At 33.1% G+C, this 17858-nt stretch overlaps 1 protein-coding gene across 1 annotated transcript; it reads right to left on the reverse strand.

Moving 5' to 3' along the window:
- Positions 1–10542: 10542 nt before the first annotated feature.
- LOC143083275 (transmembrane protein 45B-like) lies at positions 10543–17110 on the reverse strand. Its single transcript, XM_076259545.1, has 2 exons — positions 16881–17110; positions 10543–13530 (listed from the first exon to the last, which is right to left on the reverse strand). The coding sequence occupies exon 2, from the start codon at positions 13519–13521 to the stop codon at positions 12754–12756; it is 768 nt and encodes a 255-aa protein (XP_076115660.1). The 5' UTR covers positions 13522–13530; positions 16881–17110; the 3' UTR covers positions 10543–12753.
- Between the last annotated feature and the right edge of the window lie 748 nt (positions 17111–17858).

Here is a 17858-nt window from a genome sequence, read left to right on the forward strand (position 1 = left end):
TGTACATCTCATACCAATCATGTTCACTAATAACTATTGATTAACAATAAAAGGTGATAAAATACGAGGATCAAGTTTACGGCTTGTAGTATATATGTTCCAGACCATACGAGTATTTGGACCGTACGCGTACGGTCCTGACCGTATATGTATACTCGTACGGTCCGACCATACGCGTACGGTCGGACCGTATGGGTATACGCGTACGGTCCAGCTGATCATACATGTTTTGGGATCATATGGGTTAAATGTTAACAAACATTTATCAAAATCTTTATTTTTAGTTATACAAATTGTTATTATTACAATTAGATGGATAAAGTGAATAAGCGAACAATTAAATATTAAATTTTGTTTAATTTTATATCCGTGAATCCTATTTTGTTACTCTGGCCTAAGATGACACTTGCTTCCACAAGGAACGTCATATATTTTTAACATTAACATGTTTTGTTCATGCATGTTCCTTTGCATATGCATTTTTTGTAAAGTTCCTAAACATTCTAAAACAATTGTCCTCCCACATTATGTTTACTTCCGATAACTTCAATTTCAATGAGCATACTTGGCTGTAATTAATGAATTACTGACATGCTAAGTACAGGAGATTAACAGATTAAATAAGCCTGATTTTTTACAAATAGTTAAAATATTAAGTTTTTATTTCAATAACTATTCAACTTTTTATGTTAATTTGAGATATAAGTTATGTTGATCTGTTATATACATTTGTATCTAATAAACTTGACCAAATTCTTAATATTAGTCAGACCGTACGTGTACGGTCCGACCGTATGCGTATATTGAAAAAGTACGCATACGGTCCAGACCGTACGCGTACGGTCCAAATACTCATACGGTCTGGAACATATATAAGATATTGACCCGTGTTTGTACACCGTTAAAAGTCACTTATCAGATGCTTGGGGTGCACCGATTACCTCAGGGCATACAGCAGCGGACATATCTTCCACCTGCGGTTCAATGCAGGTGACTTTTATCTTGTTTTTGTTTAAAAAAATTATCTGATCTACAACTTCAGCTGAAAGTCTGTTCTCAAGTTTAGTAACAACAAGTCCGGCACACGAAAATATCCTCTCAGAAGGAACGGACGAATACACGTGTGGCAATGATAGATACATGTGGGTATTTCGTCTCGTTCTCAAACCACCATTCAAGCGGAGATTTATTGAAATCAGATTTATCTAGTAAATAACTTTGTAGTTCTAACTCGTCTTTAGACTCCGGTTTGTCCGGTGATTTACTTAGGAAAAAGTCAATTCCACGTGGTTGTCGTTGTCTCTTTGGTGGTGGAGTATCGGAGCCGCTTGTCTCTATCAACCGTTTTAGAGGCATTTCATCGATGAGATCTTCTAAAAATTACTCTGCCTTTTTTCTTTGTTCAGAAGATAAGAAAGTTAACTGTTTGTATCGGGTGTCCATGAGCAATGCAATCACAGATGTGGAACAGGCAGACTTCATGTCATATTGTGGATAACGTTGATTCAACTCGTAACTGATGGCAACCTTGGTCTTACGAATTATAACTCCGTCAGCATCATAAAAGAGGGACAAAAGATACCAGAGGGACAGTCAAACTCATAAATCGAAAATAAACTGACAACGCCTTGGCTAAAGATAAAAAAGACAAACAGAAAAACAAAAGTACACATGACACAACATAGAAACCTAAAGAATAAGCAACACGAACCCCACCAACAACTAGGGGTGATCTCAGGTACTCCGGAAGGGTAAGCAGATCCTGCTTCACATGTGGCACCCGTCGTGTTGCTCATGTGATAACAAATCCGGTAAATAGTCTAATTTGGTAGGTCACTTTCATGAAAGGGAAAGGGACATATTTGATATCATTTGTGAAACGGTTATTCCATAACGGTCAACCAACTCGTGATGGCGTCCGTAAACTTTACGAAGGGATGATTTAAACTTCACCATTTGGAACTCTTGGTTTAATAGCTTCCTTGTGAGCAGCAACCCTCTATCAAGAAAATCATGATAGGAAATGCAAGCACGGGAATATCGTATCAATTGGGAGATATATACCCGGTATGCAGTTGCTGCTGGAATTTTGATATTTAGAAATGGAAAGTTCACAATTGGAAAGCTGAAATCATCTCTGTTTTAAACTTTAAACTCATTAATTCACATACAATCGGATAGAACTCAGACAAAGAAACGTTGTTTTCTGAACATATGTACGTCGTAACATCAGATAATTCCATAAGAACTGTGGAAAGATCGTTCATCAATTCCCTTTCATGATCTTTAGGAAGAAATACAGCGGAATCTGCTTTTTGTTGTCACTTTCTCGTCGAACAATCTATCCGTGAGAGTACGACGTTGTTCCAACAGACGTGAAAGCATTGCCTGTGTTGAATTCCACCTTGTTAAAACATCCTGTACTAACTCATGTTCAGGAATCACAAGAAGTTATTGTCTATTGCGTATTTCTGCTGTAAAATAGTAGTTGAATGTTTGAAATGACCAACAAGTTTTCTACATTTTTGAATCAATTTTGAAACAGACGCTTATTCAAACACAGGTTTGATACACAACTGCAATTTTGCTGGTGACTTTTAGTACGGATAAAGAACTATTCCATATTGTTCCAATTTGCTAATTTTATTGAATTTGGTGGTTTTATCTGACATGAATAGGCAAACATTTTTGGACAGTATTTGTTTTAAACAAATCACATATTGCTATCATCTTTGGACCATATTATGATAATCAATTATTTGACATAAACAAATGACATATATATTATCATATCAGAGACTGACCAAGGTCTAAAAGATATTTTTGTTTTTTAAGTAGCCACATTTGTTAATATATACATGTAAGAACTATAAAAAACCGATCATTCTAGAAACAGAAAGAAATAGAAATACTTATGGAAAGCCCCCAAAAGAAATGTATTGTGAAAACCTAACAGAAACCGATCAAACGATGGTAAGATCCCCTTAATTTTTCAATGTCCATAAAATTCGACGAAATCGTAGCCTCATTATATATGTATTTTGAATCAAAAGTATTTCCAAGAATATAGTCGTCTTCGATATCTACGGAGAGCTGAGATTTTGTTTTCGGGGGGGGCGGGGGGGGGGCTTTCTATAAATATTTCTATTTTTATTTCTTTATGTTTCTAGAGTGATCGGTTTTTGGTATGCATTAGATATTATATATATAAGTTTACATCTTTGGTGTTATTTTATTGATAAAAATCTATATAAACAAAATGCATTTTATGTAATGGTTTTTATTTTAGGACAACGAGAATTTACAACAATTTGAAAGGGGTCATAAAACGATTTCCTACGTATCTTTTCACTTTTCTCACATGAAACTACAATGTATGAAAGTTGTAAATATAATGGAATTTGATGCGACTGTCATACAATTGAGAGGTTTAGCCCTATAAAACCAGGTTCAATCCACCATTTTCTACATTTGAAAATGCCTGTACCAAGTCAGGAATATGACAGTTGTTGACCATTCGCTTGGTGTGTTTTATCATTTGATTTTGCCATTTGATTAGGCACTTTCCGTTATGAATTTTCCTCTGAGTTCAGTATTTTTGTGATTTTACTTCTTTTTCTTTAACAATCGGTGAAATATAAAAACAAAAGTACATTGATATGTATACTTATTAATATTTGCAAGTTGAGTATAGTATGTTGTTGTTTCCTTTGAAAAAAAAAAGAATTTTAATGTGTAAAAATAGTGTTTTCATTTATTCTTTTATTAGTATTTGGTAGCTTTTGATGGTTTATAACAGAATGGTACACAAGAGATTTGCAAGGACTTGAATTTTTACCATGTTTGTAGCACTTTGTCATCATATTTCTTTTAAATCCAATATATATATATTAAATATATATATATACAACTCGTCTAAACATCAACCCAACAATGTTAGATCTGTAAATTTGCTTTCGCAAATTTTTTGTTATAATAACTTTTTTTAAATATTAAATAAGCAACCAATAATGTTCCTGTATGATTTTTTACTTAATATTTCCGACGGCAGTTGATTTGACAGCAGTTTAATGTGGGAGTGGCTACTTGTAACTTTTCTGCAATCAGCTTTCCAAACCTGTTTGCACTGATTCCTTGAATATTGGCAATGATATTGTAAAAGATTTTTCAACTTCAATGTAACTTGTCAGAAAAGGGACGAAATTTTGCTCACGACACGCAGATATTATCGATCAGTCTCAGTGATAATATGCCAATCAATTAAATGTTACCTTTGACTTCGTTTTTCACTAGTCAAGCTTATTGTCAAAATGAGAAAAAAAGAATATGTTCCATTTAAATGTGCCGTAATCAAAATTGGAAATCGTAAAAATCATACACAACTCTTTCTACGTGGATGCAGTTAATAAGCAACGGATACATTGTATGTGATATATGTATCACTTATTTGACATCATTATTAAACTTTTCGTAGTTTAAATTCCCCGAGGGTATCATCAGACAAATAGTCAACACTTCAGGATGTACTGACATGCATTATCATCGATACGGTCATATTTATAAATTAACTGTCTACAACATTTTTTAATTTTTGAAATACTAAGGCTGTTCTTCCTCAAGAATAGATTATCTTAGCAGTATTTGGAAAAATTTTAAGCAATCTTTGTCCTCAATTCTCTTCAACCTCGTATTTGGCCTTTTTTTTTCTTTTTTGGGGATTTATGCGTCACTGATGAGTCTTTTGTCGACTAAAGGCGCGTCTGGCGTATATACAAAATTTTATTCTGGTATCTATGAGGAGTTTAATACAGATAGATACAAAGTTATTATTCTCACTGATATTTGACATTCATATTTACATGCGATAGTTTTTCATTTGGAGAATTTGGAATCTTATTGAAAAACATTTACGCTCGCGAGCACAAGTCAATTGACCGTTATGGAAAATCCATTATAATGATGATAGTGGATTTGTTCACTATGTCGTATCTACAATCATTTTCTCTTTTCCCAGAATGTAATCTACAGACTTATTATCGGGCCTGTACTAGCATGAGCAACACGACGAATGCTTCATGTAGATCAGGATCTGCCTCCCCTCCCGGAGAACCTGAGATCACCAAAGTTTTAGTACGGTTGGTGTTGCTCAGTTTTTAGTTTTCTGTGTTGTAATATTGTTTCTCTGTTTGTCTTTTTCTTTTTTTTAGCCATGGCGTTGTTTGTAAATTTTCGCCTTTTGAGATTGCATGTCCCGTTTGCTTCACTTTCCTGTAATATATAATAAATACATCAAATAGGTATATCAGCCCTACAAATATGCCCAAATAATTATTTCTTCATTTTAGAGAAGCGTTATAAATAACCCCTCTGTATAAACAAATTACAATTATTAGGTTGTGGTTCTAAAGCAATGAATTCCTTATTTTCTTTTTCTTGACAATTGTTTGTACTTGTTTGGCTTTATGACTCTTTTGATCTGAGCGTCACATATGAGTCATATGTAGACGAAACGCGCGTATGTTTACAAAAGTATGAATTTTTCGAAATACTAAGGATTTTTTTTTATCCCAGGTAAAGATTACCTTAGCCGTATTTGGCACAATTTTTTGGGAATTTTGTGTCCCAAATGCTCTTTAACTTTGTACTTGTTTGCCTTTATAACTATTTTGAAACTCAAAGTCGAATATATACTGACAACGGCATTGCGAAAAACAAAAGCAGACACACAACAGTACAGACTTCACAACACAGAAATGCCAAGACTGAGCAACACGATCCCCATTAAAACTTGGGGTGATCTCAGTGGCTTCATAATCGTAAGAAGATCCTGCGCCACACATGGCATTCGTCATGCAACTCATATATGTATAAACAGGGTGACAATGCTAATTTCGTAGGTCACAATCGGGGAAATCGGACGGGATTGTAGTTAAAATTCAAACCTATCCCTTGTCATCTGTGAAACGGATATTCAATAATTGTCTACCATCTGGACGTTGGTGATGGCGTCCACAAAATGCATTTTACATTTACTAGTATATGTAAAATAAAATTATATCGTCCAGATTAATGTTTATTCCTGTAAAGATTAAAATATACATTTGTTTTTAACAACAATAATTCTATTCCTCAAATATTGCTTGTTACATAAACCATCACGATTCCAAAAATCTCTTAACTTACCCTGTGTCAATCCACTGACTACCCAGATAATAATCAGCTTATTAGATTTATTTATATACATTTTGTTTACAAAATAGTATAATAACAATACTAGAAAAATTATTCATTGATTATGTTTCTTTTAATTGTAAGTAACAGTGAACATATTGTCTTATGTCAATTAATATTGGTATCTATTCTCTTGGTGTGTTCATTTACAATGTAACAATTCATTATGCTGTAGACTTTATAAAAACTTTCACTTCATGTTGTGACGACTGATCTTCTGTTTCAGAACCAACATTTTGAAAGTTTGAAATGAGTTTGCTGCTTAATACAATCTGAAAAAGCAACGTTTTCAAGTATAAAATTGTGGAAAATGACATGCTTAGTAAGTATTTAGCACAATTTTATAGTCTGTGTAATTTATTTGTTAGCCGTTTTGGTTGAATTGGGGCTATTTAGAACCTCAAGCTATTATTCATGAATAATTGTCGTTTGTAGAATGTAAGTAGAAAAAGAAGTGATAGAATTTTTGTAAGACGATAACAATAAAAACCAAGGAGTAATCAAAGACTCAAAAAACCAAAGGACATTTACATCAACAGTTATAAATAAAAAATAAGAAACAACACGAACTCCACTAAAAACCGGGAGTGAAATCAGATGCTCCGGAAGGGTAAGCATTTCCTGCACCGTATATGGCACCCGTCGTGTTAATCTTTGTTTTTTTGTAAATAAGACAAAATTCAAGCAGAGAAAAAAAAGAAGAGAATGTTAATACCAGTCTTAAGACTGTATGTATTTTAGTATACATTTGGATGAATACCAGTTTCTTTAATGTATACCCCTTATTTTTATTTTATTTTATCTCCACACAGATACGCTTGATTTCAGTAGTCATGCACGAAACTAAATTTAGTTCGAATAATAGATATAAAGCTACATTATAAAGTTTGTTGGTTGATTAATATCTAAATATTTTTTTCATTCAATTTAGAGAATGTGCAAGAATCTATCATTGACAAAAATGATTTGTATGAGTTTGGTATTGTGTAGCGTATTATACTTGATCCGATATAAAGTACTATTTCCAAAAGGCACAAGTTTACATGAAACGTTATCAAAAACAGAATCTTCAGCTTTACCAGTATTGTTTCCTAAAGGTATACGTGTACATAAAACGTTTACGAAAGCGACATCTTCTGCCTTACATGGAGAACGAGATTCACAGCGGAATGATTTTCCAGATGTATTAACATTTGCTGACAATAACTGGCAACATGAGAGTCTTTGTAAGCCATACAAAATGTTCCTCAACCATAGTGATTTCCTTTTACTAAGATATACAACAAACGCTGGGAGTGTGAAAATATTTACACATTCTTTAAAAGACGGAATGTCGTTAATAATCAGTAGATCAGGTGCTTTTGAACTTAAAACAATAAACAGAGTACTGTATCAGCTGCAACAAGATCCAAATTTGAATCTTATTGATATTGGAACCAATATTGGACAACATTCAATAGCTGCAGCACTGATTGGAAGGGATTCGATCGCCATTGACAATGCAGTATCGAATATCGAACACGCATGTGCGTCTGTTGATTATCTAAATATTGGTTCACGAATAACATTGATTCATAACATTTTGTCCGACTCGAGCGGGAAACGGATGTTTAGATACAGTGCTACCCATACTGATTTCGGTGTTAATCATGTTGATTCTGATGGAATATGGGACAAGATGAAAAAGAAATTCTACGAATTCAATTTCGGAAAAACTGTGCAAGAAAATTCTACCACGTTAGATAACATTTTGTTCCTTCCACAAATGCACAAGTTTCAGAAAATATTTGTAAAAATGGACGTAGAGGGTCACGAACATAGGGTTCTTCTCGGCGCTAAACAATTTTTTAAACGACTAGACGTGCATGGTATAATTATGGAATGGACGTGGCATGTAAGGCGGCCGTCATCGGAAATTATAAAAACTCTTATGGCTGAATGGAATTTCAAACCATATCAATTTTTTGAAACTACAGAAAGCGATCTAAGTTTAAAAAATTCTGACCTGTGGCCGCCAGATGTTCTGTGGCTTCCAATGAAAATACATTAGATATTTTATTAGCTCTTAGAAATACATATATTCTATAGTTATCAAAGGTACAAGGATTATAATTTAGTACGCCAAATTACAAAATATGTATAAAGCCAAACAAGTACAAAATTGAAGAGCATTGAGGATCCAAAATTCAAAAAAGTTGTGCCAAATTCGGCTACGGTAATCTATGCCTGGAATAAGAAAATCCTTAGTTTTTCGAAAAATTCAAAGTTTTGTAAACAGGAAAATCATAAAAATACCACATTATTGATATTCATGTCAACACCGAAATGTTGCCTACTGGGCTGGTGATACCCTCGGGGACGAAACGTTCACCAGTAGTGGCATCGACCCAGTGCTTTAAATAGATATCAAAGGTACCAGGATTATAATTTAGTATGCCAGACGCGCGTTTCGTCTATATTAGACTCATCAGTGACGATCATATCGAAATATGTATAAAGCCAAACAAGTACAAAATTGAAGAGCATTGAGGATCCAAAATTCCAAAAAGTTGTGCCAAATACGGCTAAGGTAATCTATGCCTTGAATAAGAAAATCCTTAGTTTTTCGAAAAATTCAAAGTTTTGTAAACAGGAAATTTCTAAAAATGACCACATTATTGATATTCATGTCAACACCGAAATGTTGACTACTGGCCTGGTGATTCTATCAGTGACCATTAATTACAATTTGTCAATTATGTTTACTTATCAAAACGTCAAAAAAGGGGAAATATATAAGGAACATGAACTCCGATATAGTGTTAACACTAATTGACTGAACGTTTCCAGTTTCATTAATTAACACCCATCATGTTACTCTAGCTTGTACGAAGTTTCCTGTTGATCAATATAGATTATTACATTGATACCAGTGGATTATCGGATTTATCCAATCGAGGTAGTCAAATTATCAATTTTAAAGTCCGATCCTAGGCGAGAAACTATATATGTAAGAATCTGTTTCTCTAATGAAAAAAACCCATTAATTTTCATTTTTTGTTAAAAGAAAATCCCCTTCGAGTGCTTTTCACATTCCACAAATTTGATGGTCAATTTAATTAACCATATCAACACCTGTGAGCACATTTTGATTCATCCAGTGAGTTGATTAAGGTTATGACCCTTTATCTCATCAAATCATCTTCTGAGATCACACCACACGTTGAACGATTCTTGTTATACAATGGGTTTCGAAAAAGGTTAAATTGCCACAGAATTAGTGAAGGGGTTTGGCAGAAGTAGCTAATGGAGTGATAATCATTTATCTATAACCATAAGCTGATTGTACAGATTCTATGAACAAGATTTCATTTCATTATAACAGTTTGCTCGCTACAGTCGCATTTTTGCAATAATTTCTGTCCTAACTACCTGTTATAATGTTCAGGATAGTTAGTTAGACAAAATGTGTTTTAATAGTATTTAAATCGTCATTTGTACAAACAAGTACTCATATAAGAAGTTGTTTTACAGTTTTGGTGCAAGAAGACTATAGACAGAGCCCATCATTTAGTCTTAGATGCATGATTTTTTTATTAGTTGTTAGATACTTTGAACTAGCTGTCAGTTAACTGCGAGTACTCTCAAATATGAACATAGTGTCTTTTTGTTGTTAGGATGTACAAGTACCCGTCCACGTCCACTTGTATTTTTGTCCATCTGATGAGTTAAGCCATTTTCAACTGATTTTTATAGTTCGTTCTTATGTTGTACTGTTATTCAACTGTCCCAGGTTAGAGGAGGGTTGGGATTCCGCTAACATGTTTAACCCCGCCACATTCTGTATGTATGTGCCTGTCCCAAGTCAGGAGCCTGTAATCAAGTTGTTGTCGTTGGTTTATGTGTTACATATTTGTTTTTCGTTCATTTTTGGTACATTAATTAGGCCAATAGTTTTCTCGTTTGACTTGTTTTATATTGTCATTTTGGGGCCTTTTATATCTGACTATGCGTTATGGGTTTTGCTGATTGTTGAAGGCCATACAAGGACCTATAGTTGTTAATTTCTGTGTTATGTTGGTCTCATTCACAATTATACCACACCTTTTTTTTATATTATACACATTTTAGTCTTTTCTGATTATAAAATATATTGGTAATGGTATTAAAGATTTACCTAAGACAAAAATGTATTTTTCCACTATATAGATATAGGAAGATGTGGTATGAGTGCCAATCAGACAACCCTCCATCCATGTAACAATTCATAAAAGTAAACCATTAGAGGTCATAGTACGGCGTTCAACACGGAGCCTTGGCTCACACCGAACAGCAAACTATAAAGTGTCCCAAAAATACTAGTATAAAACCATTCAAACGGGAAATCTACGGTCTTATCTATAATCTATTTTAAGACATACATGTATCAGTTATGCTAGTGTGAATGTGGAATCATGGGAAACATTTATTCAACTAGAAACCTAATTATTCCAGAGGAAACCATTTATACGACGGACTCTTAGTGACTGGAATGGGTCACTTGACCCTTTGGATTTAGAGGAGCTACATACAGTTGTACTACACAGAACAACTTATTTTTTACAACTGTGAAAATGAAACAATATAGAAATAAGGAGATTGTGTATGGGTGTCGATAAACAACTATCAACCAGAGTCCGGATGACGTGAAAGTCAGCAACTAATTAAAAGGTAAACACACAGCCTACAATAATATTAATTCAGTATCAATATAATTAACAAGCATTCTCACCAGTTTTATACAGCATGATCCAATCAAACTGATGACATTTTTTGGAATTTTTTTTTCCTTATTCAGACTTTTATTCAGGAACCCATTGTGCAGTTGTAAGTGTTCCTCTTTTTTTTTTAGAGATTAGACCGTTAAATTACATGTGTAATTACTTTAATCATACGTATGTTCCTTATACTTGCTGTTGGTGAGAGTCAACTTGAAGGCTACGCGTTGAATGCCGTACTTTGACCTAAAATGGTTTACTTATTACAAATTGTGACTAGGGTGTAGCGTTGTCTCATTGACACTTATAACACTTCTTTTTTATATTTATACAATTATAAAATTACCATCATACAAACCGATACAGTGATGGTTCACTGTCCAATGGTGATTCTTCGGGGAAGGGGGCATTTGATTATCTAAACTAACAAGTAGAGTTTGGCAATAAATTTATACTTGAGCGATTAGTATTCGTAAGTTATGTATGAAAGTCACACTTTGACTAAAGGCTTTGAAAGATATAATTATTCAAATGATATTAAAATACACTTCATGTGTATCATTACGCCACCATCAGAGGATTCCGAAAGGTATATAAAAACAGAATTTTCTAAGCGTAAAGTATACCTGTATTCTAATCTCATCAATGACATTGCAATAATCCTTTCCAGCCTAGTACACACAATTTAAATGTATACAAACCAATAACTGTAGTAAATTAACACCAAATAATTTGTCATTATATCCAGAGTTACTATAAAAGAGGGACGAAAGATACCAGTAGGACAGTCAAACTCATAAATCGAAAATAAACTGACAACGCCATGGCTAAAAATGATAAAGACAAACAGACAAACAATAGTACACATGACACAACATAGAAAACTAAAGAATAAGCTCCTGTGCATACATTTGAGGTTGTTCGTCAACCTTGGTCCTTCGACTCGATGATGGTTCAATAGCTGTCGGTTGCCTTAAACCCATTATGTTGTGACGTAGTCCGGAAACTAAGCGGTATTTGCCGATAGGTTATAATTTTCCTGGTTTTCAATGCATTGTAACCGACGTTTTCTTTTTCAATCTGATTCTTGGTATCAGAGGAAAAACTGCTATCCTGAGTATTAGTTAATTAATGTCTGATTCTCTTTTTCATAGTTGGCGATGAGTCCTGTTGTCGCAATTCCCTCCAAATATTCTGAGCAGAGTGAAAAAAAAAACTTTCAATAGTGATTCCTGGAAAGGATGCCCTGGCAGAATTTTGAGAAGCAAATTAAATCAATTTAAAAAGTTGTTAGGTTCAATCTAAAATTTATCTGACGCTTGTTGCGCAAGCAGCACAAACTTGACAGACGCACTGTATATGTTTACGCCTCTAGCCTAAAAAGAAGAACTTCACATTTAAGTTGTTCAGTAGATTTGTTCATACTAAATGATAATTGCGTTATCAAACCAGTGTTTCTAATCTGAAGTTCGCCTTCACTTTCACATATGTTGTTACAATGTTGGTGTTTTTTTTTTCATAAACAGAGAAATATGTTTCAAACTGGATTCGAACAACGTCATACTAAAAACTTGCTTGCTCTCACATTAAGTTGCGTGAGTATGTCTTTGAAATTATAATACCAATTATTTCCCGATCTCTCTTATCATCAAATTTGACAGGTCTATTCCAGAGACGTACACTATGACTCCAAACGACTCATATGTTTGCAATAAAATTGTTATAATAGTATAAATAAGCATTCTTAATTTGCTAGCATAAAGAGTTTCGATTCAGATCATATTAATTAATTTTCTTCTAAAAGTAATTCAGTTTCACACTCAGAGCTGTTCGATTGGTCAAATGTCCGTTGTATTGGTTCTTTTTGTCTATATAGTTTTGAAAATACGCAGACAATAAATATAAATGCAATAAAAATAATTCCACAATGCCAAGTAAATATTAAACCTGTATTCATCAAGCTGTGTTTATCGTTACTTTTCCAAGGTTCAGAGAATGGGTTTTTGTATAATATGCAGCCTACTTGATAAAACCAAGTTCCTTGTAAAATCAAAAGATACGACCGAAATAATGGTATAGTTACTACATTTTTAAACTTCATTTCTAATAAGGTAACAACAAATGTTGTCAAGATTACAAATATAAGCAAATGATGCAAGACCACATTGAAAGTGTCCCGTCCAAAAAGATGATATTTGAATAAAATTGCTTCCATTATCAATGCAAAGCTTAGGGAGACGTAATCGAGATCTTTTATAGGAAGTGTGTTGAAGAAGACCATAAGATCTATTATCCCTGTTAATCCGAAGAAACCGTACATTGTTGCATGTTGTTTATTGTGTAATGCTAATTCAGCAATAAGTCCAATTGTTATTAACAATACTTTACCCACCGCCTCTATAGGAAACCTCTTTAACTTGAATGTAACGGTTGATGAAAAGGGTACATTGCTGTTTTTGGATTCAAAATATCTCCTCAATGTCTGTACCATCCACCATATTCCAATGATTATAAAAATTGACCCTGGAAAGGCATGTCCCATAAAACTTCCCATTATGATTACCTAGAACAAAAACATAATTATGTAAACTTAAAAAACAAAAATGTGTGAAGAAACTCTTTATTTATGCTAAAAAAAGACACTGTTATTTCAAACACACTGATTTATGAAAGACAATTGTGTTATCATGTGGTTCTATGATGTTGAATGTGTAAAAGAGTTAAATATATATATTTCTCTAATTCTTAGCTGAGATTCTTAGCCGATTTATTCTTTTCCTGGCCTGTTGGTTATGTTTTATTCAATCAACGTGTTGTTCGTTTTTCGTATATCACATTTATTTGAATTATGACGTCAAGTGTTCTTGCTTTCCTATGTATTTTCTATTATGACGTCATTAAAAGAACACATCTTCATTCAGATCATTTGAAAAAAACGTCAAGTTTGTAAGCATATCTTCTAAATGTCATTAGAGAAACAGATTATACTTCCTTATCTCTTGCAGTACGATATCTATTCATTCTCGACAGTCACATTTTGAATATTTAAAACAATCGACGAGCCTCGCGTTTTATGTAAGAAAATGTCCCCGTCTCGAGTTGAAAAATAATGTACTACACTCGATGCAGTATGTGTTGCAATAAATAATATATAAATGGAGAACCCCATTATTAGACGACCCAGGATGACAGATGACAAACACCTAGCCTTGATGAGGAAACATCCATTTTTTTATATCAATATTAATTTAAAATCTTAAACATAAATTACGATGTATATAAACTCATCATAGATACCAGGATTAAATGTGAATGCCAGACGCGAGTTTTATCTCTGGAAGACTCATCAGTGACTCGAGAATAAAAAAAAGTTAAAAGGTCAATAAAGTACGAAGTTAAAGAGCATGGAAGACCCAAAACTTTGAAAGGTTTTTCTTTAAAACAGCGTAAGGAATGTCTACTCCTGGGGTAGGATATCCTTTAGTATCCAGTTACCTCATTGATATTTAATAATCTTATAACATAGATAATTAGTACCTCACCATATGCCTGTATTTGATCAGACAACTCCTAGTTACTATTTATCCTAGGGCTAGGATGAAATTTGAAAAAGCAGGGCAGGAGTTTTTAGTAACCAAAAGGCAGGATGAGCAACTTGGCAAAAAAAGGCAGGATGACAATTTATGTAAAAAAAGTCAGGATAAACTAATGAAAAAAAGCTAGTACAAATAGAGTGAACAATAAAAAATCAGGACAGAGATTACAACAAAACAAATGCAGGACAATATTTTTCATCCTAGACCCAATACCTTCTTTTTTCGTAACTTTGATATCCATAAATAGTAAAATGAAACTGCTTTAACTCTCGTTGTTTCGAACTCGGTTGACCCGAAATTTCGGATGAGTCGAAGCTTTCACGTGGTCCCGAACTTTGTTCTATATAAATGTACGTAGTTCGACTCCTGATGAGTCGAAATTGGATGAGTCGAACTAAATTTACGATCCCAGGGTTAACAGAAGCATTCAAAATTCATTATTTATCTCGAACTAATACACATATGTCAAAACATAACCTAGCATGTTTCTCTACTGTCATAAAAATTCATAATATTTATTAAAATTAATAGATTTAGCTAACTAAGTCCTTCAATTAGGTAACTGTATTTGTTAGTGGAAAATTGTTTTAATGTTAATTAGGCTTAAATTAAAAATTGTTTGCTTTCCCCTCTCTGTGATTAAAGTAAGATAACTCTGGTCAATTTTCCTAACATTCTATCATTATGGGAAGATGATATAGTTCTGTTTTCATTTATAGTCTTTTTCAGAAAAAGTTCTAATTGTTTTTGGTAGGTCTCAATTACAATTTTACACTCTAGCATTCGGCATCAGTTAGACGCTTGTGGAATAAAGTGGTGGCTATGGTGTACTGTTTTGTGTTTGTGCGTATGTGTGTTTGTGTTAGGCGTTATTACACTTCTTTCATGTATTTGTCTTAAAAGATCGAGTAAAGCAGATAAGCTACATCAGCTTTCTGCTTCATTTGAGTTATGGCATAATGGTATACACCATATCGATCTTAGAAACAAATGCCTTTACGAGTAGAAGGACGAATGCTGTTGTGCATTTTTTTATGCATACCACAATTGAAACAGTGTATTCTTGACACATGTGACAGCACAATTAATGTTTTTCACCGGCATATTGTACCTCAAATTAAAAGTAGGAAAAAAGTGGGTTTTTTTAAAATAATTTCCAGGATATGGCTTTAATAGAGAGCTATTTCATGAATACTTGGACGATGCTTTTTCTGTGACATAGTCACTTGTTTCAGAATATTTCCCCCTATTTACCTTAATTATATATTAAGGTATAATAATTACATTAGATGTATGTTTCATTTTGATTGGCTAACTGCACATCACGTGTTATTCCTTAAGCAATTGCATTACTCAATAAAACTTACCATTCATGATAACACGTGGTCCCACAATAAAGTGCACAGGTGAATTAAATAAAAATAATTTAAAATTCGTGTTTTTATGATCATAGCTTATAAAAATGTAATTATAAGTATCGAATGCTTAACTTCATAGGGTTGTAAAAGCGTTGACAGTGCGCACATTTTTAGAATGAAGCGCTTCTCCGCTTTATACAAAATGCACTTTGGTCAACGCTTTTACACCCCAATGAAGTTACAAAAAGAAGCATTCAATTCATAAATAAAGGAAATTTATATTCTGAAACGAGTGCCTGTGATCTGTGATTTAGTACAGTTTGTCTCTTCGCTCTAAGAAAGTTAGTGATGATGAAGGTAGATTTTACCTTGCTTATTTGTGACGTCTAAACAGGGTGTGAAGACTATCAGATAACAAAAACATACTTATAAGATAACAAAATAATTCTTTATATTGGTATATATTAATTTTAAACATTTCAAAACAAATAAAAGAAATTATAGATATACATCAATGTCTTTGATAAATTAATGAAAAATGCGAGTATCTAGTACATAACAGATTTTGTAACGATTTTGAATTCAATAAAAAAAAAACTACATGTATAAGATAAAATTATAACCTTGTTCAAGGTAGACAATCAACATATTGACTTTATGAAATTGAACATAGACTCATAGTTCAAAGGAATATAACTCGTGTATACAATTGACATATCAATCGAATTATTTAGCTGCGAATTTGTCCGCCACCTTCAAGGAAGATTCTAAATTATCAATATAACCACAAGTTGTTAATCTATAGATACTGACGACTTATGAATGCTAACCACAGTAAAGAATATTTGTTTGAAATTTTTTAACACTTACTCAGAAAAATGCTCGTACTACTTGACTTTCAAAGCTCATAATTAACGTGTTTACACACATATATAAAATGGTTGTTAAACATTACAAACCTGTAATCGTATAAGACACTATACACCTGGTGTGCTTGCATTAACTTATCCAAAAATATATTTATTTCAAGCCTAAATATTTCGACATGCTGTTAACGTTTTATAAATTTTTTAATTCTAATTGTGTCACAAATTCCGGTTAAGATTTGACTAAATACCAATATCCTGATATTGTCAGGTTAATAAGCTACATGATAACCTCCGGCATTTAAATGGATTGAAGAGTTAATCTGACAATACACGTGTAATTAAATTTCCAGTCACTGATCACTGAATATATTTATGACATGCTATTTCCACGAGTGTTTACCTAAGATTATCTTTTATAGAATTTTTATAAATAATTAGTGATACATTGTTAATGTTCGTAAGTATATAAAATGTTTACAAAACAATTAATTGTGATTTACACTAATGAGCTTGGGTGTGTATGAAGTAAGGATTATGACATCCGTTGATGATCACCTAAAAACTACTCATCGGCGTCTTTAATCTTGTTGTATTTTCTTTTGAAAAGAAAGAGTGAGATAAAACAAAATGAAGAGGAATATAAATTTTCTAAAGTCTCTTGTATCCGAGAATAAACAATTTTGTCAACTATAAACGACCTGAATAACGAAACTATCGATTGGAAATAACTCTCTCGGATAAAAGTCATAGGAACAAATTGTAACTGAAACAATTGAATAAGTAAAAATAATGTTATTATAATAATGAAAGACCATGACATACAAATACATCGATCTGATACCAGAATATCGATCCCCTTCCCATATTCATCCGGATTTATTTTAGCTTTACCAAGCTAAGCAAGAGTTTGTCCCTTGTTCTGTCAAACTTCCGGTTTTCGTTTGAGTCGAACTACGTGTATCTCGAAATATTTTTCTGGTCCGGCTGTCTTCGAGACAACGAGAGTCGACTGTAGTAGGCAAAATTGGTATTTGACCACAAAATCAATTTATTTAACACATTACATTT

The sequence above is a fragment of the Mytilus galloprovincialis genome, chromosome 7, assembly GCF_965363235.1.
Source record: "Mytilus galloprovincialis chromosome 7, xbMytGall1.hap1.1, whole genome shotgun sequence".
Classification (NCBI taxonomy): domain Eukaryota; kingdom Metazoa; phylum Mollusca; class Bivalvia; order Mytilida; family Mytilidae; genus Mytilus; species Mytilus galloprovincialis.